Source organism: Ammospiza nelsoni, chromosome 7 (assembly GCF_027579445.1).
Source record: "Ammospiza nelsoni isolate bAmmNel1 chromosome 7, bAmmNel1.pri, whole genome shotgun sequence".
Taxonomy (NCBI): Eukaryota; Metazoa; Chordata; class Aves; order Passeriformes; family Passerellidae; genus Ammospiza; species Ammospiza nelsoni.
In genome coordinates, this window is record NC_080639.1 from 28,617,240 (window position 1) to 28,640,384 (window position 23,145).

At 47.8% G+C, this 23,145-nt stretch overlaps 2 protein-coding genes across 2 annotated transcripts; one reads left to right on the top strand and one right to left on the bottom strand.

Annotated features, from left to right (window-relative positions):
• Positions 1–10,702: 10,702 nt before the first annotated feature.
• On the bottom strand, positions 10,703–15,589 carry NIFK (nucleolar protein interacting with the FHA domain of MKI67). The gene is given in 7 exon segments (XM_059475867.1): positions 10,703–11,116; positions 11,119–11,263; positions 12,504–12,584; positions 13,250–13,461; positions 14,445–14,553; positions 15,227–15,352; positions 15,435–15,589. Coding segments are annotated over 7 exon segments (870 nt in total). The 5' UTR covers positions 15,579–15,589; the 3' UTR covers positions 10,703–11,063.
• Positions 15,590–15,920: 331 nt separating this feature from the next.
• TSN (translin) lies at positions 15,921–22,638 on the top strand. Its single transcript, XM_059476396.1, has 6 exons — positions 15,921–16,014; positions 16,095–16,188; positions 19,041–19,137; positions 19,927–20,042; positions 20,695–20,774; positions 21,111–22,638. The coding sequence occupies exons 1-6, from the start codon at positions 15,949–15,951 to the stop codon at positions 21,345–21,347; spliced, it is 690 nt and encodes a 229-aa protein (XP_059332379.1). The 5' UTR covers positions 15,921–15,948; the 3' UTR covers positions 21,348–22,638.
• Positions 22,639–23,145: the final 507 nt, after the last annotated feature.

A 23,145-nucleotide genomic window follows, 5' to 3' on the forward strand; every position in this document is an offset into this window, starting at 1 on the left:
CGCGCCGCCCGCGCCCGCCCCGCCCCGCGCGCCGGCGCGGCACCGCCCTGCAGCCGCTGGTACCGCGGTGAGGTCAGCGCGCGCCGTACGCATGCGCCGGGACCGTTACCGCGCGCCCGGTCGCCATGGCGACCCCGCCCGCCGGGAGCCGGGAGCGAGGACACGCGTGTGCCTGGGAATGCCACTCGTATTCCCGGGAATGCCACTCGTATTCCCGGGAATGCCACTCGCGTTCCCGGGAATGTCACGGCCTCCGCTGACCGGCCTCCAATCAAACCAAACCTGCCGCGCCCCCGGCTGCTGCTCCGACCGGGGACAGGCCGGAACGCTTTGAGAGGAGCCCCGCAGGCTGCTCGCGGAGCGTGAGGGCTCAGCGCCGCCGCGGGCCCTGAGCGCGCTGCCCGCCTTCGGGAGGAGCCGCAGAAACACCGGGACCGCAGCCCGGACGCACCGACCGCAGCGGGACACCCGGGCCGACATCCCTGCTCCGGCAGGGCCGTCCCACAGCACAGGGCACGGCATTGTGCCATGGCAGCGCTGGAGTGAGAGAAACTCCGCACTGTCTCTGGATGAGCTGTTCCAGTCCAGAGCGCGCGGTCACTGCACACTAAAGTTCTTCCTGATGTTCAGGCAGAAATTCCTGTGCATCAGTTTCTGCCTGTTGCCTCTTCTGTTGCCGGGCACCACGGAGCAGAGCCTGGATCCATCCTCTTGACATCCCCCTTTAGATATTTATACACATGGATGAAGTCCACTCTGTCATCTCAAGGCTGAACAGCCCCAATCCTCTCAGCCTTCACTGATACCAGAGATGCTCTAGTCTCTTAATGATCTTTGTCCTCCCACTAGACCCACTCCGTGTCTGGTTTTTGCAGCCTTAGTTTAAAAGCTGCATTTAAAAGCAACCTTTCTCTTTCTTGGAAAAAAACTTCTTTCTCCTTCATGGAAAAAATTGCAGTACACCCACTCTATAACTGAGGTGAGAATGGGAAATAAATGCCCTGTGCAGAAGCTCTTTACCAACGTGTATTTGGCCATCTTGTTCCCTGGGCTCATGACTGCTGTTCTCCCGTTGGTTGTGGGGAATGAACCTCCACGTCCCCTCAAACCAGCACTCTCCTCATCCTCAGTGCTGCAGAAAGCAGCTGACCTCCATAACACTGCAGCTCCCAATGAGCACCGAGTCTGAGCCATCGAAACGTGGGAGAGCAGCACGTGAAACAAAGGATCAATTTTCATTCATAACTTCGTGAAATAATAATGCCCTTCTCCTCGGCTCACAGCTCTGCCACAGCAGGGACTTTTGGTAAGCTCCCTCCAAATAATCCAAGATTTTCCAGCTTGTTCTTTTTTGCCATCAGGTTGCAGAGCAATACCTACCTGCTGCTCTGGGTGAAGCCATCGGCACAGGCTGAGCATAGTCTGGAACAGGCTGCACAGATGTCAAGGGAAAGCTGGGGATATTAGTGCTTAAAAGGATGCCAGGTCTGAGTGAACTGAAACCAGGTGATTACAAACCAGCTTTAGAAATTACCATGGTTCTCACCCCCGGGCAGTAGCTAATCTCCTGAGAGCCCTAACTGGCTAAGCACTACCCACAGCAGAGAACTCCGAGTGTTTCCCCTCCCTGGCTGGGCAGCTCTGCAAACAGGACTCCTCCAGAGTTTTGCCCTTCTCCTGTTATGCAGTCCCCAACAGCAGCTGAGGCCAGAGATCATGGGTCCATTAACAAAGGACCAATAATTCCACTTCATCTGGATCTGCTAGAACTACAGGCAAAGTTCTCTCAGAGTCTAAATAGTTCCTGCTCTGTTCCTAAAATACTTTCACAAAACACCTTGCTCATTTTGAGTGAGAAAATGAGATAAAAACAGAATTGTAGTAAGTTAGGTGAATTATGATAAGCAATATTTTGTTTAGTTTTAGTAAGAAATCATTAGCTTTGTATCACACATTTATTATTGCATTTCACACATTTGCTGCGAATTTATTCTCTTCAGTATTACAATGAAGAGGCATTTACTTTGGAAATCGCCCAAAACTGCCTTCTGATATAATTGTATGGTTGCCCTTTTTTCACAGATTCTTTCTTCTGGTGATTCTACATTCACTGTTTGGCAGGCTAAAGCTTTGTAAAGAAATGCTGAGAAAGGCAACTGACATAGGTTAAAGTATTTTTTTCTCCTCTCCTAGGTAAAACTTGCACATAAAATATGACTTTTATTCTCTCTTTTGTTGCAAGACTTTGGGGGACAACAACTGCATAAAACCTAGAAGCTTCCTTGTAGAACTGACAGATTGTGGACATGGTCTTTATGCATTTTCTTCACATTTTTATTTTAAAGTAGCTAAAGTCCGCACAGAAATGAATTTGTCACATAATCAGCTCTAATATTTGGATTTTTTTTTCCTGTTGCTACATGACTGTTTCCTTGCTCCCTGCAGAGACTTTCAGAACAGTTTATGCCTATATTCAAGACATTGTTCCATGAGCAGCAGCACTAATGATGCCTGGTTCCTCACAGGTCTGTGTTCTTTGTCCCTCTAATCCACCCTGCTCTCTCAGCAGCCCTACCTTCCTTTGTGTCCTGTGCCACTCCCCTCCAAGGGGACACGGTGGGGTTAGTCCAGGGCTGTATCCCCGTGCAGATGGGAGGGCAGCCCTCCATCACAAGGGATCAACCACGCCCGAGCTCCCTCCTGCCTTCCCCTGAGGCTGGCAATGATTATTTCTCTCTTCTATTCTCATGAAACTTGAGATTGTTTCCTCCCCCCCAAACACTGAGAAGGGAAAAGGAGGGGGTTAGCCTGACAGCTGAATAGAAGCAGACAGACAGCCTGGTCACATAAGCCTTGTTTTCATTAGGAAAAGAAGTCAAAAATACATTGTAACCTGCAGGTTTTCTTCCAACTTTTTAAAAGTAGGAGGTGAAAGCATTCTTCTGATTCTTGGCCTTTAGGTTTCTTAACAGTATTCTCAATATTCTTTAATTCTGCTTTCGATTCCATGGCACAATCCATCAGCTTTCCCAGGGCCATCACTCTGCATTAGTTCTGGCACACCTGTGACAAGCTGCACATCCATTGCCTGCGACAGTTCCCAATGGAAACACCGTGAAGGCACTGCAGGATACCCCAAGGGCAACCAGATCCAAGCTTCTGCATGGAGTCCAGTCTGCAGGGACACCTCAGCTTCTCCAAAGTTATGGTTAGGTAGCAACTGTGCTATTGCTAAGGAGCCCTTGGGGATTCATCCTGGGCTGCAGAGAGGACTCTCCAAATGAAGGAAATGGAAGTCACCACTGGAGGAGCTGCTGCCATCACATGAGAGTGCTTGACCAGGCCTTCACTACCAGTGGCTCAGCAGCAGGCATTTGGCAGTTCCCCTATCCACAACATACCTAAAAAGGTACTTTTTACTATGCTCTCATTTCTCAAAGATCTTCATTTACCTACCTGTCTCCAAAACAAAGAGGCCAGTGCAGCAGAAAAGTCTCCTGAGAGGATACTGCTCCCAGTGAAGGTGCAGGCAGCTCCCTAATCGGATCACTGCAAAGTACACTGTTCCCTGCTTGGTGAGAAAGGTCTGGTTGGACACAAGGAGCTGTGTGCTTATACACGTGCAAAACAAAGCACAGCCCATCTGCAAGGTGAAGAAAGAGATGAACTTATGGACATCTGCAGCAAGGGCACAAAAAGCTTTAAGTAAGGGCAAAACAAAGTCAGAAAGCTTTCTAAAATAAAGAAATGTAAGGATATTCTAGCTTTCAATTACAGACACTGCTCTTTCAAATAAAAACACATCATCAGAACTAGTGGGAAGCAGATGGATGGACTTTTCAGCAGAAACACTGACTATACCTGAATGACCTGCTCTTCCCCTTTCCTTCAGGGCTTTTTTGCACAACATCTGCTCAGGAACCTGAGAGCCTGGTGCTTCAGGGAGAAATGTTTTTATTTATGAATGACAGTATGATGATGTAGCTGCCCATAACAGCAGAGGACAACAGTGTGAAAGCCTGGCTGTCCTTGGGTTGCTTTCCTAGAGCTGAGCACAGTGCTATGCAGACTCAGCCACATTTCCTTTATGTGCTGTCCCAACTTGACTGCTTGCATGGCTAAGGGGGAGAACAGCTTCACTTGACTCCATGTAGCAATGGACTTCTCCCTTTGCCATCTCCTGGCACTTACATCTCCTGCACAGCCTTGTGCCATGCTGAGGAGAAGGCTGGACTGCTTAGGCCAACATGAGGTGAAATCCAAGCACCCAACTTCTGAGTGCTGTGACTCCTACTCTAGCACAGGTCCCCTGTGCTGGAGGTGTGACTCACCTCTTCTACCCCTCACTTACCTGGGAAATGGAATAAACTCCTCGTCCATGCTGCATGAGAACAACACTTGAGACAGGGAAAGCACAAGTACTTCAGATCAACGTGAAATTTAACAATTCCTCGTTCTTCCCTTTGCACATGGCAGTTGTCACAGCCCCAGATTTGAGCATTTTCAGCTCACACAATGTGCTCCCGCACCGCTATCTTTAATTGGCACTTTCCTGCCAAGCCTCAGTGTTTTGCATCGGACTTTTTCCACGTGAGACCTGCCACGAACAAAGCATCCCACTGACCCACTTAACTCCCACGTGAAGGCACATGAAGCTTCGCTTCAGTCACCAAACAGAAAAGAAAACACAAGAGCAGAAGGTTTTGATTAAAGGGAAACGAGCAAATGGCTTCAAGGCCCATGGAGTGCACACTGGCTCGTCTACGTGTGCTCACTCCTTGCAGACATTTGGCCACCCAAGGAGAAACATCCTGCACAAAGCAGGTAGTCCTCAGGCAGTGTGAATTGGGTTGGATTCGAGATTTCCCGTTGGCAGGAAGGTCTTGTGAGCCATGCAACATCCCCACAGGCTTCTTGTCCTGACCTGGAGTGACTGCCTCCAGGAAGGCAGGGAATGGCTCATTCTGCCTGACCAAACATCAAGGAAGGTACCAATTAGTGTTAATTGTGGTGTTCTTTGTTTTGTGACCAGAGCCTGAGCTGAAACCCCCAAAACTGAACACAGGCTACTGGCAACAGTTTTCCATGCTTTCTGAGCTGTGCTACATTTAATGCTGTAGCCTGGAAGATCAGCTCTGGCCTTACCAAGGCGTGGGCACCAGGTCTTGTATTTGCATCAGAGACTGTATTTTTCCTGGCTGCCCTCAGGCCTCTGGGAAGAGACATTTACAGGTCAAACTTACAGGAGTTCTATTTTGTCTTGCACTTAAATTTACATTAAATGAGATTTTATCCCCATTTCCGCCTCTCTCATTGTTTCCCAGTTACACTGATTCTAATGGATTTACCTCTTCCTGTGCTTGTTCTCTGTAGTCATCTGCTGATACTATTTATCTTTTTTCCACCATCCAAACACAATCATGCTCATATCTCCTTTTTTTTTTATACTTGCACATTGCATGTGCACATACCTTACCAGCATGGGTTCTTTCAGTATTTGAAAAACATTTCCTTTTATCCTCACTCAAATATTAAGCCAACTGGAAAGTGACACATCAAGGTTAGGAATGCAGTCTGCTCCTGACAAGGAAAAAATGCTGAGCTTTGCAATAGAGGCTAAGTGGATTAAGATCCTTTTTAAAGATTAGGTCACCCTTCACCCCAAATGCAGATTTCTACTGAAATTAATGGAAGCTCTTACAGAATGCAATGGGAAGGATGACATTGAATGGCAACACAGCAAACATACACTGGCAGCCCACCCAATCCCAAGTGTCCAAATCACTAACTCCAAATGAGTCTTAACAACCAACTGGTTGATTCTGTACTGTATATTAACAGGCAGGATTTAATCTTGTAAAATTATGAGCTGATGGGGGAAAAAAGATGAGGTAGTAGTTCTCAGGATAAAAACTTAGGCTGTGACTCATCTGATGGAGCTGCACTGACATAACACCAACAGACACATTTGCCTTAGGAGAATCCATACTGCCTCTGGAGCTAGTCCTTTGCACTTGCATAGCTCCTGCCAGACCAGCCACAAAGCTCCAGCAGTTCCCACCTGGAATTTGTTTTTAAGGATACAGTTCAATAGAATATACTTTTAGCACTGCCCTGTTAATAAACCACATACAGCATGTCTTTGTGTGGGATAGCTGAAGGAAAACTTTATGGATTTGTCTTACATTCCCTCTGCCATCACCTCTGGGTAGATGGACCCAACCCCCTTCCAACAGGCAGACCTGCAAATGCAGCCCAGCACCTGAAAATCACACCAGAGCCCTTCCAGCTCTCACATCAACAGAAATAAAAATAGTGCAGGTGACAAAGCAGCTTTGCTGCTGCTGCTGCACAGCTGGCACAGACCCTGCTCACTTCTCACTGCAGGGCTCCTTGTGTGAGAAACAGTAACTGAGCAAACACAGCAGAGAGGCAAATCCTGCCTTCAGCCTCCAAATGCTGCAATGCTCTCAGCCACCCTGACAGAAGTAACTCTACTTCCCTGCTTGTTTAAAAAAAAACAATACACAAGCAAACTGGAAGTTTGTGCAAGCCCTTGTGGGAAACTGGCAGCAATGCCTCACTGCAGAGCAAGCAGCCCAATTTCCACATCTGCACCTGCTCACCAAGGCTCCTCTCGACCAGTACTGGAAAAACACACAGAAAAGAACAGGGCTTTCCAAAATCACTATCACAAAAATTAGATTTGCTTCTTCCCTTCCTGTTCTTTAAAACAACAAGTTTCAAATCCAGGGCAAGCCCCATTCTCCATGTGAAGGATCAAATGGACAGACAGGGAAAGGAAGCGACCCCAGTGCCTGTGGCTCCCTGCAGGCCCCACCTCACTGTCTCCAAGTCCTGCAGAGTTAGTCCTCACAGTTCTGCCTCTCTTCAACAACACTGCTTATGAGGACTATCATAAACCAGGATTTCCTTCCCTGATCAGAGGCAAACCTCGTGTAGGAGCTTCTCTGCAGCTTTTCCTTTCCCAGCACAGGAGAACCACATGGTTACTGGCCACAGGCACACAGGTGTGTAACTACTCCAAGCTTCCCAGTTCAGCCAAGATCTCTGTTCCTGCCATATGTTTAATTAATGCAGGGTGTCAGAAGTGATGAGAGGCCTTGTTGCACCCTGCATGGAAGAAAACGTTTCACTTCAGGAATTCTCCCTCACACATTAACCATTTCCTCAGCTTGCTCTGACAGCTGCTGCCCTTGGGCAGGGAGGGATGTGCTGCAATAGCAGTGCCAGCAGCAGCCTGACACACAGAATGGCCTCCCCACCGTTCCAGCAGCACCCTGGGCTGGTCCCCAGCACATCTCTGGCTAAGAAGTGCAGATTATTGCTGCCTAGAGTTAGACATTTCAAGAATCTGGGAGTTAGATGGAAAAGTCAGGAGAAAAGGATGTGTTTGAACAGCATCTTGGGCAATGAAGAAGTCTGGTCCAAGAGGATTTGTACATATTCCTGGAAAACATGTAATGGAGATCACACTCCCTGTACTCCTGTTACCTGCTCACCCAGCTTTCACCTGCAGCACCCTGCCCAGGGCAGGGATGTGCACAGCACCTCACACAGCACAGCCCACCCCAGCTGGCTGCATCACACTGCAAAGTGAGAGCCAAGCTCCCCAGCACTCAGCACAGGAATTTGTTGGAGCTCCCCTCTGCCTCACTGGTTGGTTGGAGAGGAGAGCACGTCACCCCTCAGAGCCATGCCTAAGTCCTCCCTTGCACCATGAGCCATTTGCAGACAGGTTTTAACTTTGCTCCCCAGGGCTGCAGCCATTTCCAAAGCCAGGTATGCAAGCAAACAGGCTTGGTGCCACTTGCCCAGCCTGCTCTTCTCCTTCAGCTGGCTCATGAGCAAGTACCAGCACTTGGACTGTGATGGCAGCACACTCCTTATGCAGCCTGGGCACCCCACAGCACATCCAACAGGCAAAATTAGTATTAGGGAAACATAAAACTGCATCTTTAATTTTGAGCACTCGAACCCTGCAACATTCACCAGTATCTTTGTCTTGAGAGGTGAGCATTGTATTCATCATTCCTTTATCCCCTCTGTCTTGCAGCCAATTCTGCTTTTTCACCCTCCCTACTCCCATTCTTCTTTTACTTCCAGTATTCTTTTACTTCCAGTGCCAGGAAATGGTGAACACTCTTACACCCTGCTCCCTCCTCCAAAACAGAGAAATTGTAATAAATGAGTGTAAATTAGCAGGCTTGGCTAGCACCTAAGTTTCTCAAGCTTGCCAAGAGTAATACATACATGAGTGTTCAGCAAAACAGCTCCACAAAGTCACTCATACCTGAAAGGCAGAGCACTTGCAAGTCATGCCTTGAAACCACAGCCCCAATACTCCCAGCATCCCAGTAAAAACAACTTGGAGCCTGCCCTAAAATCAGTGGCCAGGAGGTTTGTGTTTGTCCAAGATGAACAAACAAATTACCGGAGAAATGAGAAATAAAAATCAGTGCAGGGACTGGGGCATAACTCATGACACAGCACATCTGTCCACTTGCTACGGAAACTATGTTTGGCAAGTATCAGGTGTCTGAATTTCTGCTTACGTACATCTCCCTGGACAGCAGGGTATTAATAACACAGGCAGCCTAAAAACAGAAGCTATCACCAAGAAAAGCTGCCTTCTGCCGAGAGCCCCTTGCTGTAGCCTGAGTATTGTTGTGCTTTCCTCAAACAACACAGAATTTTGCTTCCTTGCTGCTCCGAGTTGCCATCTAAGCTGATCTCAATTGAAGGAAGATGAACAAACAAAAGGAAGGGAAAGGAAAATTACAGCAGGAAGCAACCCTTATTGTGAGCAGTTTTCTTGAACGTCTTCCCATCGAGGCTCACACTGCTATGTGACTCTTGAGAAACAGCAGCAGCCAGGAGTTCAGCTTAAAGGCACAAACCTTTCCAAAAGACCTCCAGAAGCCAAAGTCCCTCATGCAGGGGACATGCAGGAGCTCCTGCAGCCAGACAGGACAGCCCTGGCACTGCAAGCAGCATGAGAAGCTGAGTCAAACATGGAAGAAAGCAGCAAATGGACACAGGCAGGGGCAGAACACTGGGCACAGAGATGAGCACAGCAACAGAAACAGAGTGGGAAGAAAGCAACTCCATGTTCAAAATGCAGGCCAAGGCACTGGAATGGGAAGCACAGGAATGGAGATGCTCAGGCTTTGGGGAATGTGGAACTGCACCAGAGAAGTTACTTTGGATAAACAAAGTTTTCTAAAGAGCAACTTTAACTCAGAACCTAGGAAGGAGCACTTGAGGCAGCACCACAGAAATGGGCATTTTTGGTTCAGATCAGTGTCAGGTTTCTCATGTATTCTCAAGGCGTGTTAGAGACGTGACTCCCAGCAGCGCAGGCACTCGGTGCCCGCAGAGGGGAGAGGCTTTCCTCACAAACGCGTGGCTCCCCAGCAAGCCCTGTGCTGCGGCATGGCCACACAGCTGCGCCGTGCTGCCCCCCGGTGTCAGCACATTCGGCTCCCAGCAGGAGGAACGAGCCACATTTCTGCCTCATCCTGACTCAACAGCCATCTTCATGTGCCCAGCACAAAGTCAGAAACATGGATTTAAAAAGAAAACTGTCTATTCTGGGCAGGTGCATTTTGCTTCTTTTCTGCTGCTCTCTGCTGTATGATGTCAAGGTAGAAGTTTTTCAGAGCTGCACATCAAATACAGACAAGCAATTTCTGCCAACCACTGTGGTAGTCATGTATCTCAAACCTCAACTGTGTGTATTTCCCAGGGGTTTGGGGTGCAGGCACTGCCTGTTTCCCATCAAACAAGGCACAGGGAAGGAAGCCTGCAGATGTTCACACCAACACTTCCACTGAAAGGCAAGAACAGTCCATGAGCATTGGGCTGGTGAAGGAATTCCCCTGGCCTGCCCAAGGTGACAAGTATTTGATATGAAGATGGACTCATCCAAGTGGCATCCTCAAGAAAGGAGAATGATCTAATCTGAGTCACCTAGACAATGTCATTATGATCCCACGATTATTCCAGTGATCAGGCCAGATAGATCACAATCAGCAAGGCCAATCAGCAAGGTTTAGATTAATTTTTCTCTGCCAGGACTTCAACTAAAGTAGCCAAGAAATTAGTGCCAGCCACCTACCTAGCTGGTTATTATCACCTGGGCTTTCCTCTAAAATCTTCTGCCAAGCCTGACCAGCAGCCAACAACAATAAAGTGTTTAAGACAACAAAAGATGAAGGCTAAGTATGTGCACAGAACCCAATCTGGGTCTTCTACAGATCTCAGACCTGCACCAAAATCAAATTCTAACTGCACAAACTGCCTGTTCAAGCAGGACTGGATACCTGCCATCTGCAATGACAAGCTAGTTGGAACAAGAATGAATCTTAATGCATTACAAAAAGCTACACTCAATTCTCTGAACTCATACTACTGCTGACAAAATCTGCCTTTGCACTCCTGGTTATTACAATATTTCAATGTGCTTATCACCCCCTGGAGCAGAAGACACTCTTGGTTTCATGCAAGCACTGAAACTAAAATGCAGTGACAAAGGACAACAGAACTGCCAGTAGAACTCAGACTGCTCTGATTATTGGTGCATCTTCTCAAGAGCCTCCATCAGTGCAAATATGTGAGAACTTTCACAAAACACAGACGTTCAGTTAAACAGAAGAACCATTACCAAGAGCAAAGAAAGTTGGAAAATGGTAATTTCTTTAATAACCTGTCATTAATTATAAATTTAAGACACAGTTGCTTGCATTAGCCAACTCTGAATGGACAGCCTCACATTTTCTTTCCAGTGAGCTCTAGACACGAGTTATAAAATTAACTGAAGATTCTGGACTATTGTAGCTGTGTCACAGCACGGGCACTTGTGAGCACGAAGTCAAGGATATCTTCCTATGTCCCTTGATGGCTAAACCACAGGGACAGGATTTGTTAACAGAGTTCTTGCCTAGGAAAGCCTGAAACAGTCTAGGCAGGATGGACCAAGCCAGGGCAGCAGACCCAGCAGAAGCTCCACCTCAAAGGTTTTTAAGTTGAGAAAAATATGGCTACAGGCATAACAATTTTAAGTCTATTTCTGTTTCTTCAGGCTTGGCCTTTGCCTTGGCTGCTTCTTTGGTCTCTGCACAGCGTTCTTACCGCTGGCAGAGGGAAGCCTGAGAGTTACTTCATCGTCCTCTGTGTCATCATCCATCCGAGCAGCTTTCCGGCGCTCAAGCACTGCTGGAGTACACACTGGAGTAGGATCCTGAAGAGATCACAAAAACAGGATTCACAGCAAAGCCATTTGCCAGAAAAAGCTGTCCCTGCCCTGGGGTACCACAAGACACCAGTCCAGCTCTCCTTCAGAAAACTGTTTACGTTTTATAACTAGCTACTTTTGTAGACATTGTTTCTTTGGACAGAAGCGTCACCTTCAAAGAAGGTGAATGTGTATGTGTATGTGAAAGGCAAATGGAAATTAACTCACATTTTTTAACATGTTGTTATGCACATTTCCCTTCTAAACTTTGTATTTCCTGACTCAAAGCACCATGAAAGTCAAGTGGAACATAATAAGGGCAACGAGGTGGGGGCTGAGGGAGTATATTTGAGACTGGCATACAGAAATGCCACATTCAATTTTACAACAGAGCTGAAACATCCCAGCTTTGTTATCTCAGTAAGCCCTCAGAACTCAGTTGACAGAATGTATTAGTTATCCTGTCTGCCTCACAAAAAGCCATACCCAATTATCACAAGTAAACCCCAAATAAATCCCCCAATTATCACAAGTAAACCCAGTAATAATAAAAATCCCCAAACACTCAACACCACAACTCACAACAATGATGAAACAGAAGAGAAATGTTAATGTCTTAGACTTTTTAGACTGCCAATATCCCAAATCTCAGTCCTGATGACTTGAACTTCCCTTTCATCCTACTGCTACTTTTACCTGGCATTTGTTTCCAAACCACTAACTACTGTGCCTGGAGAGTGTGGGGTAGGAGGGACAACACAGATGGAAATGGGGACAGACAGCACTGCACTGTATCAACAATTTAACTCCCTTTCTATCAAAACAGGATGGCACTGAAACACAGTCCAACAGAAGGACTCCATCAAGGAAATCATGTCATCCCAGGGTAAAGCACAGGTGCAGGGGTGTACAGGTGCCCCAGCACCCTGCAGTACCAAGGGAGTGCTGGACAGCAGAGGCAGACAGCACTGAGGGACAGGCACTGCTGGTTACAGCGTGCTGAGCAGAAGCCTTTGCTACTAAACAATCTCACAGGAGAAGGAACCACGAGGATTCTATCACCATCCTCAGTTCAAGAGTATAAAAACATCTCAAAGGAGCTACTTCTGGCACAAACATCTCTCAGGCAAACAATGTTAAAGCTTTTGTGTGTTGAAATCAGTATTAAGGTGCCAGCTGAAGACTTCCAACATCTGCCCCAATGTGAATGGTGGTACTGGACACCACCAGGACTGGTCTGTCTTACCTGGCTGCTCAAAGAAATGTTCAGATTTGTTTTCTTGGATGTTTTAACTTTTTTCCTCTTTTTGGAAAGCGCCTGTGCAGCCTAGGAAGAAAGACAGATCAGGTGGATCACTACACACTTGTGTGAAAATGCAGTCACTTAACACTTCATAAGATTTGTTTCATAACTACAAAGCCTTTGTTACAGCAAATAGGTTTAAAGAAACAAACTGACTGATACAGAGGTGATCTGGTTTGAACAAAAACACCAAAAGCAACACAAGAAAATGTGCTCCTCTGCATTTATAAAACATTCCATGTTAAACAGCATTAACTGCTCACAACTCAAGTACCTGACCCAAGCACTCTGCAGAGGAACATGCAAGGGCTGTGGACAGAAGTTCTGGTTTTGGGACCTGCCTCCAAACCCCCACTCTGCCAAAGCCCCTCTGCTCTTTGGTGATCTGCACTCCAGTATTAAACCACAGAATATCCAACTGCTTGTACCAACAGAACAAAAGGGACGTCTGCCCTTTGCTGTTACCTATTATTTCTCTACAAGTAAACATGCAGGCACATGGAGTGCAGCCCAGCAACAGCACCACACTGAATTCCTGGGGCTTCCATACAGTTCCTAATAAAAGTGAGCCTCCCTGGGGCTCCAGCTCTTTTGCCAGTTCCACACAAAACACATGATTTCCATGCATTCAGCACAACTCTAGAAACACATCTTGCTTAACACACTCACTGAAACAATGCCAAACTTACAAATCCTGGGAAGTCATAGTCCAGCCCCTTCTCAGCCAGCTTCTTCCGTAAGAGCCTCTCCTTCCTCAGCAGGCGCTGCGTCATCCGGGCCTTCTCCAGCAGGGAGCGCACGCGGTTGTAGCGCCGCACGGCCGGCTGCGAGGGCTGCCGAAACATCCTGTCACAGCCCTGGAACAGGCTCTCGTGGACCTTCTCAGGAGGCACGAACTGACCTGCAGCAAGCACAGCGCACGGGTTACAGCTGGGCTCCCCTTCCTGCCGAGGGCACTCACACAGCACAGCTCACAGCCACAACACCGCGCTGCTCAGCGAGTCAGGAACAAAGAAACCAACGCTGCACCCTCAGCCAGCCACAGAAATGGGGGGGTGGGTGTGCAGGGGGATAGAATACAAGAAAATAAAGATAGTGTAGAAAGTAATCTTACCCCTGAGGAGTCGCAGCTGGGCCAATTATCAAAGATTAGGAACAGGCCTGATTTTACCAGGCCACAGCTGTAAGCAATGAGAAGATGCTATAAAAGAGTGGGGTGGTTGGGTGAGAGGGGAGCTAGAGTCAGCTGGCTGCTTTGTGAAGAAGAAAGAGTCAGTGCTCTGAGGAGCTGCCCACGAGAAACACCAAGAAGGTATGGAACTTTTGTGATAAGGAGACAGCAGTGTGGAACTCTTGCAATGACAACGTGGGTGGATGGATAAAACACTTTAACAGTTTCATCCAGAAAGATCACACAAAATTGTTTTACAACAACACATCAACTTATAATCCTTTACAAAGAAAGTTCTACTGTTACCATGACTGAGAAACTCAGTGATTTAATCAATCTTTTACTCAAAACCTCCTTTTGTCCAACCTCACAGACAACTGCAGCAGTTGCAAATGCCAAAGAGTGTCCATGTGAAAGGAATGATCTCTCCAGCAAACCCAACTCTGTCCTGAGATTTCGTGTTACACAGTCACTAGGAGCAACATCAGACCAGAGGTAAAACCAGCACTAGTGACCAAAAGCCTGCTGAGCATGCTCTTTACACATGATGAAAATCTTTACACATGATGAAAAGCTCAGCCCCACAGAAAATACTTCTGGGACAAAACTTCATTAAAAAACCCCTAAAATTCTATGCACAGTTGAAAAAGAAAAATGAAATAACCACAAGTTTCCTTTGCATGCTAGAGAACTTAAACTCAGCTTATACTTACACTTCAGCAGTCTCTCAGAGAACAGGTAGTTGTTCATTGTGTCTGCAACAATCTTGGCCACATCATCAGACTCAAACTCCATAAATGCATAGCCTTTGCTGGCTCCAGTCTGTGAGAGACAAGGGAGAAACATCAAACAGTGCTTTGGTACTTGAAGAGCTCTATTAAAATTATTTTATTCTTCTAAAGTCATAGCCCATTCTCAGCTAACGACAGCTAAATTCACAAAGGTCACTGAAACTGTGAGAAATGCAATTCAGTCCTGAAAGACAGATTTAGTCCTAAATTGGTATCATGTTATTTGTAAAATACATATTTGCACACAAAACAAACTGCTCACAAGTATCTACTTGCCAAAAAAACCCCAAAGCTGCCCTGCATTGCTGCTGTTCCACTGTTCCATGCTTATACAGTAATGTTAAAATGTGACACCAAACCCAGAAGTGAGAAAAAATTAGCTTTATCCAACACAGCAAGTAAGTTAAAATAGAATCGTGGCACTTCAGTTGTACCCTGAACTGGAGCACGCCAGCATTTCCCACTGGAGTGAATTTACTCACGTTAAAAAGGCCCGCAAGAGCCGTGCCCCGGCCGCCGCCTGGCAGTCGGGGACAGCCCCGGGCCCTGCCGCTCCCACGAGGGGCTCCCGAGGGCCTCAGGGCGCAGCGGGCTCTGCGCGTTCCGAGGGCCCTCGCTGGGCACGGGGGAGCCCCGGCGGTCACGGAGCCGGCCCGGCCCCGGGCGCTCGGCCCCATCACGGCCCCACACGGACCGCTGCTCACCTTCTTGCTCCGGGAGAGCCGCAGCCGCGTCACCGTGCCGAACTGCCCGAAGTACTCGCGGAGCTGCGGCTCGCACAGGCCCCGCGGGAGATGCCCCACGAACACCACGCCGGGCGTCAGCTCCTCCTGTGGGCACAGAGACCGCGTCAGCCCGGGCCGGGACTCACCGCACCGCGCCGCCCCCGCCCCGCCGGGCAGCCCCGCTCACCTTGGCCGTCCGCTTGGTGCGGGCCCGCTGCACCTTCTGCTGGAACTGGCGCTGCAGCCGCGGCTCCAGCGCCAGGAGCGGCGCCGCCCTCACGGCCGCGGTACCCGCGGGCACCTCCGCCGCCATGGCCTCCCCCGCCGCCATGCTGCCTCCGCGCGGCCGCCGGAAATGCGTCACTGCCCTCGCGCCGGCGCCGCGCGGCCAGACGCCGTCTCCTGGCAACGGGGCGGACGGGCCCTCGCGCGGCCACACCGGGCCCGGCCCCGCCGCTCCGGGAGGGCGGCCTGGGACACCGACACCCCGGGGCGGCAAACCCCCGCCCTGGGAGCGGCCAGCTGCACCCCCGGGGCGAGCAGCACTCTCTGGGCACCCTCCCAGCCTCCCCCACGGCCATTGCTGGCTGCTCGGGCCGCTCAGGCGGTGCGCGGGGCAGCCCGGCGCGGCGCTGCAGGCGGGGCGGGGCAGGCGCGCGCCGGCGGCGCGGAAGGCCCCGTGGGCGGGAAGCGGCGGCACCATGTCGGTGAGCGAGATGTTCGCGGCGCTGCAGGGAGTGCTCGGCCAGGACCAGGACATCCGAGAGGTGCCGGGGCGGGCGGGACCGGGAACGGGACGGGGTGGTGCCCTGGCTGTGGCTCGGCTGACGGCGCGCTGTGCCCGCAGGAGATCCGGAAGGTGGTGCAGGCGCTGGAGCAGACGGCGCGGGAGATCCTGACGCTGCTGCAGGGCGTGCACCAGGGGCCCGGCTTCCAGCACAGTGAGTCCCGCGGAGAACAGCCGGGGGCGGGAGTGGCCCTGGGAGCACGCGGGTGCCCTGTCCCGGGACCCTTCTCCAGGGTCCAGTCTCTCCCGGGGCCTTCAGCGTGGGTTTCCCGGAGGCAGCTGGGGAGAGGAGAGCGCAGCTGCGAGGTTTCAAGCCAGACAAGCAGTAAAGCTGCCGTTCGGCGTTATGGACACTGTTCTGTCGCTTTCTCCCTCCCTAGCATGGTGCTTTTCTGTCTCGGTATAGAGCAGTGTGTTCTTTTCCGGGTATTCACATCCTGGGCTGCTGAGTTGGCTCTGTAAGTGATTTGTGCAGAAATTGTGTTATCATCTCTTGTTGGGCCTCTTATCAGTCTCATCTCTTCACCCCACACCGCAAAAAGCTGTGTTCCTGAGCACTGAGGGGGTATTCAGGATGGGGTAGGGTGAGGGGAACACACTTCAATCTCGTTTGTACAAACACATTCTCTCTGTGTGTATAAAATCTGCTTAATGCGGCAAAATGTAAAAAGAATTTGCAAGGGCTGAAACAGCAGGACCTGCCCTTGATGTCTGCTTGAGTGGTAGCAGGAATTGTTCTGCAGCTTTGGAGGTTTGGGTTGTCATCAGCCTGGTTCGAGGCTTCTCAGGTGTTGGACAGAATGTTTCTGGGCCAGCCCATTTCCTCCAGGCCACGAGAGCAGCTCTGCATGCCCAGGTGTCAGATCTGCTCTTTCTGCCCCCTCATTTCTCAGCTTACTGATGGCACTACTGGAATAAACCTAAATATGTGCATTAAGAGGTGGTTTTCTCCAGTCAGTTAATATCTTGTGAGAAGAAGCAACCATCCTGACTTTGCTGGAAACTCTTGAGAGGAATTTGTGCAGGCACTGAAGGGAAACAGGAGCAGCCTCCCCGGGTGCTGTGTTTCTCCCTTGCAGAGCTGATGGGTTGTTTCAGCCTGATGAGGTTCCCCAGCACGCTGGGGCTGGGGCTGGAGGCCTGGCCTTCCTCTGGCCTCAGAGAGGGTCTGTGCTCAGCAATGAGCAGCACCTGAGCTTTGAGCTGTGCAGGCAAGTGCAGGTTCCATCTGCTGGGAAACATGGCAGTGCTGGAAATCAGAGCTGCTGAGTGGTGTTTTGCACAGGTTCAGTTCTCTAACCTGGGAACATCCATGTTCATTGTGTGGGGAACAACTTCAGGTATGTAGTTGTAGAGGCCCATCTTCAACTCGGTGTATTTTCACTTGATTTTTAATTCCTGGAGAGAGCTGGTCCTGGAACTTGAGGAGTCTGAGAAGAGATTTGGAATAATTAAAGAAAAAAAAAGGACAAAACCAACGAAAAAATGGAAAACAAACAAACAAAAAAAATCAAACCAATAAACCACAAACAAATAAACAATCAGGCAAAAACCCCAAAGCCTCATCTTATAATTATTGCAAAAATAATGCCTTATAGGTCAAGAGTTAACTTGTGATAGCAGACCTGTGAATTTGTCATCAAATTCAGCTCTGTTAGTAAAACCATGGGATAGTTGGGAGTTTGATGGAGGACAGCTTCCCATACCAGCCAGTGGCTTTTAAAATGTCATCTCCCAGAGGCTTCCTTGGTGCTTGTCCCAGCTGGAGCTGGAGAGCTGCTGGGAGGGCTGGGCAGGGCAGCGTGTGCTGCATCGGCTGTGGCTGGAGACAGGCAGGGCCAACACAGCCCCAGAGACAACTCTGTCCTTGCTCTTGAGGCTGCAAAGCATCGGTTTGAATCTGGGGCTGTGTGTGTGTCACTGGACATTGTCTGAGCCTTTACAGTAAGGATTGTTTCTCTTTGTCACAGGTGCCTCTGCAGAGCCCAAACGGGAATGTGTTCCCTACTGTTCCCCCAGCCACACGGTGCTCACCTGACAGAGGCAGCCCTGTAGCTCTCAGTGAGCTTCACACAGCTCTTTCATCCTGGCTGCCACATGGAGCACTCCCACATGCTGCTTCCTGAAACTTTCCTTTTTTCCATGTCATTCTCCTCTCTTTTATTTTCTAAACAGAAACTATGTGTTATTAACAGAAGTTTTATAATCACACTAGAGTGACTCCTCGTGGGTGTTGTTTGCTAAAAACCATCCCGGCTTTCAGATGCAGCTTTTGTGAATAGTCCTGGCCTCTGCACATGGAGATGCAGGAGGGCTGCCAGGTTGATCTTTGTCCTTCCTCGGGCTGTGACCCGGCTGTGTGAGGGCTGCAGGGACGCTGTGGCCGCCGGCACTGCAGGCACTGTAGCGGGGCTGTAACTCTGTCGGCGAACGGGAGGTGGCAGTGGCTGCTGCGGGAACAAGAGATCATTCCTCTGCAGAGCTGCAACCCAGGCTCTGCAAATACATCGTAAAAAGCAGGAAATGCAGTTTCCTGAAGGGATGTTGCACCTCATGTAGCCAAATTCTGATGGATTAGAAAAAAAAAAATAGGATAATATTTTATTATAGAGAAAGAAAAGTTTCTTTTCCTTTGCCTGTGAGAGTTGCCTGACAGCAGTTCTTGGTGTGTGCTTCCTTTGGAGCCAGCTGCCGTGTGCAGTGCTGTTCCATTGCTTGGGATCTGGCTGTTGCTGGGACATCTTGGCTCAAGTTCCAAACCAAGGCCCAGAGCAGATCAGACAGCCTGGAATTCCAGAGTCTTTTTGCTTTACCTCTGTGGCTCATGGTGCCACCAGGAATACTTCTCAGGTTGATTCCAAGTGTCAGTAGCCTATCTTGAGCAAGAAAGAAGTGTAAATAGCACTGTTTACACTGGGAAACTCTGTTTACAAACCTCTGCTGCCTGTCAAATACCCTTTTCCTGAGTGTATTCATTCCCCAAATGCTGTGCTGTTTCTTTTTCAGTTCCAAAGAAGTGTCAGAAGGCTCGTGAGCACTTTGGTACAGTGAGGACACAGATGGAGTCCCTGAAGACCAAGTTTCCTGCTGATCAGTATTACAGGTGTGCAGGATCACACACAACCAGACACAGATATGTATGGGAATTGCTTGGCATTTGGTATCATTGCTTTGGAATAATGATGTAAAGGTTGATGGGCTGAATGCTTTCTCTTTGAAAAGCAAATCGTGGTAGACAAGTGTGAGGTTTTTATCAGCATAGATAAAAAATGCTTTTGCTCAAACACTTTAACTTTTCACCAAAAATACTCAGTATTGAATTATTTTTCTAGAAATTTTCTTTAAAAAGAAAAAGGAAAGCTTAAGAAGTTGGAGCTGCCCTTGTGTCTGGGAGCAGGGCATTTGCTGCTCCATTAATTTCAGTTAAGTTGTTCAGTTTGGGGCGTTCCTGGAAGCAGAGCTCTAAATCTGTCATGAAATGGCTGTTTGGTTCTGCAGACACTAAATGAAGTTGTCACCTTTGTGTTCCGTTGCTGCCGAAGGGGACAGTGCCTGGCAAGAACATTTCAAAGAACAAGAATCTTGTCAGTTGAGATCTGCTGAGGGAAAGCTCTGGCTGTCTGTGGGCGGCACAGCCTGGAAAAGTGTGGGAGCTGAGGAGGTGTGTGAGAGGGGTGAGCAAATGTCAGTGTCTGGTGTGGTAACCTGGGTGAGGAGTTCTGGAGTACCAAGGAGATGTCTTTTAGCTGGTGTCATTTTGATAAACCAAAAATACTGCAAAGTGCATGTGTTAAGGCAGAAAACACAACACACAGAAAATGTGTGTGTGTTGCCTAACGCTCCAGTAATAAACATTCATTATTTATACCTGGCCCTGGTGTTTCTCTTGCAGGTTTCATGAGCACTGGAGGTTTGTGCTGCAGCGGCTGGTGTTCCTGGCAGCGTTTGTAGTCTACTTGGAGTCAGAAACATTAGTGACCCGAGAAGCTGTTGCAGAAATACTTGGGAGTAAGTTAATGTTGTAGAAAGAAAACAATAACAAAAAGCTTGTGGCCTTAGACATTGTAGTTTTCAGAGGTACAGGGAAATAGCAGAACTTAATTTCTTCCTGAGAAACCAGTTCCAGACTTTATCTGGTATTTGATTTCATTATATAAACAACAAATTCTCAGAAGTCGACGGAAATTGGCAAACCTAATGTTAACCAAAGTACTTAGTCATTAATAAGTTCTTCATCAATGAAGGTCATTCATTCAAAGTGTGTAAGTGTACCAAAAGCACAACACAAAGATGAGAGCTTGTTTCTCTAACTTCTTGCTTTTGGTATTTAAAAAGTGTGTAAAACAGATTAAATTCTTTGCCATAAAAGAATTGTATCTTCACAGAGCAAAAGATTTGGAAAAAATAAGGAAAATAAATCCTGTATATTGATGTAAATCCAGTTACTCTGTTGGATGTACAGTTGAGGATGTACAAGATGCTGAATCAAGAACAGTGTGGCTCTAATTACATCACATACAGGAAAAGGCTGACTTTTATTTTGTAATAGTATTTCATAAATTTGATATTTCAAATTAGCACCAGTAAACAAATGCAATTTAAGGTGGCTGGATTTGGTCATGTTCAGCACCATCTCATCACTGCTCTGTTTTTGTCTCAGTTGAAGCTGATCGAGAACGGGGCTTTCACCTGGACATTGAAGATTATCTTTCTGGTGTATTAACTCTGGCCAGTGAGCTGGTAAGAGATATGCATGCGTTTGGTTTGAAACTGACCTTGAAAACAGAAGTAATGTGTTTTTTAGCTTTATCAAGTTGTTCTTGGCAGTTATGATACACAATACCTTGATCTGAACTTGTTCAGAGGCAAGATGCTTCTCTGCATGGTCCTCGATGATACTTCTAAGATTTAAACTTAAATTTTGATTTGATTGAAAATCCAGAACTATGCTCAACAAAAAGGTAGCTCTAAGTACAAATAATCTGACTGCCAGGACCACAAGTGCTTCGTTTGGTACAGTGACTGGTGGGGACTGTGATGTGATGTGGGTGCTGTGCTCTCTGCTGTCTCTGGCAGGCCAGGCTGGCAGTGAACAGTGTCACAGCTGGGGACTATTCTCGCCCTCTCCGCATCTCAACCTTTATCAACGAGCTGGATTCTGGCTTCCGCCTCCTCAACCTGAAGAACGACTCCCTGAGGAAGCGCTACGATGGCCTGAAATACGATGTCAAGAAGATCGAGGAGGTGGTTTATGACTTGTCCATCAGAGGACTCAACAAGGAGGCGACAGTTGGTGCAGGCGGGGAGAAGTGAAGTTTGCTCCTGGCACAGCATCATCGATTACCTCAGATGGTTGCCAATTTAGGAAGTACCTAGAGAAACCTTCCTGCAGTAGTTTAGAAGAACTGCAGCTCAAAGCTGCTTTCTATTTTCTTACAAAAGGTGTAGTACAGGTGTTAGATGTTTTGTAAAATCATGTCTAGATTAGGACAGGAGACTGTTTCCAGTGGAATTCCTCCGTCAAACACATGGTGCTGTTCTCTGCACAGCAGCAATAGTAGTCAGTAACTCCCATTAGTTCTGTCGTGTTGCTTCCCTGCTGTCAGGGAAGTGCTGTGGCTCTCTCTGCTCACACACCCTCAGAGGTGTGTGCACAGCACTCAGCTCAGTGCAGACACATGGGATCTTTAAAGAAACAGTGTGTAAATACTGACTTTTTTTTAAGATGCTTTTTTTTTCTTTTTGTTTCTTAAATTTTCACTTATGTAAGTTGAACAAATTTGCATAACTGTTTATGAACCAGATCTCTTTTTTTAATGGTTTCTCATTATGTACACCCTGTAATTGAGAAATTAGTGAAAATACTCCTGAGAATTCCTCTATTGGAACTGGTGTCTTGCACCCCAGTATCTCTGTCTCTCTCTTGGTCTCATATTTTTTTCTTTCCACCATCATTTCAGTTACCAGGGAGAGCAAGGTTTTCTTAGGTACCTGCTTTCTCTGTCTGGTATTTGTTTTAGTGGCATGAGTAAATGCAGAGTTTAAAATTATGATTTGCCTTCAGAACTCTGTAACCAATTTTTATGTTTTTTTAGCTTCCAAGTTTTCTGAATAGAGAAGTGTAAACTGACAAACTGCAGGTGGTGTCTGAGTTGTAACAACCTGTACAGGCCACAACTGTACCTGTATCCTGGGATTAAAAACAAAAAAACACCACAAAACTATAGTTTGTGTAGTAAAATGTGTGTCTCCAGAAATGAGGAGGTTACTGCTTTCAGGTAAGTATGTAAGATGTTTGCAAACAGCAACAGCCTCTTTCATGTGTGTAAATGGACAGACTCATGCCTCCCCATGTGTTTGTTCTAATGACTTTGAGTTTTGCCATTCTCCTACTTCTGGTGGTGCAGGAGGGTGAAGGAGAACAGCTGACTTAGGAGGAGGAATACTTCAGAGGATGAATGGGAACGGTCAAGTTTATGCAGAGTTTGTTTGCGTTTCGGTTTCTTAGTGAAGATTTACCACTGAGTTAGGGGGTTTTGTTTTTTGGAAGAAAATGGTTTCTTGGTTATTTTGGCCAATAAAAGCTGTTCTTTGATTATGGCCACTTGGTACCTCTGCCTGTTGTCTGATCATCTGCTGTTATTTGCTGCCCTTGCTGGGAACCTGTTCTGGAATACCAGCATTTCTGTTCATCCTTCAGCTGTCCTGGACAATAATGGAGTTCCTCCCCTTGGCTGTAGTTGTTCAGTGACACACTTCTAAACACTGCAAAGTCAAGCTGCAAACAGATTTCATAGGCTTTTTTAAATTTTTTTTTTAACTTCAAGCAATTTCACCAAGTAAAACAAGAGAGCTACCTTCGTGACCCAAGAGGTGGACAGACTATTTTAAGTGCATCTCATAATCTTTCATGTTTGTCCTCATCCTTTGTATCTTATGTCACTTTAACACGGGGAGATGGCAATATTCCCCTTTCACAGCTGAAGAAAATGAGGGTGTAACTTCCTGAGCCCTGTGGCAATGTAACAGCTTTCACAGTATTTGTTCTTGCCCTGTGCCAGTGTTTGCTCATTTCCTGACTTAATGCTGTGGCAGTGAGAGGAAGGAAGGA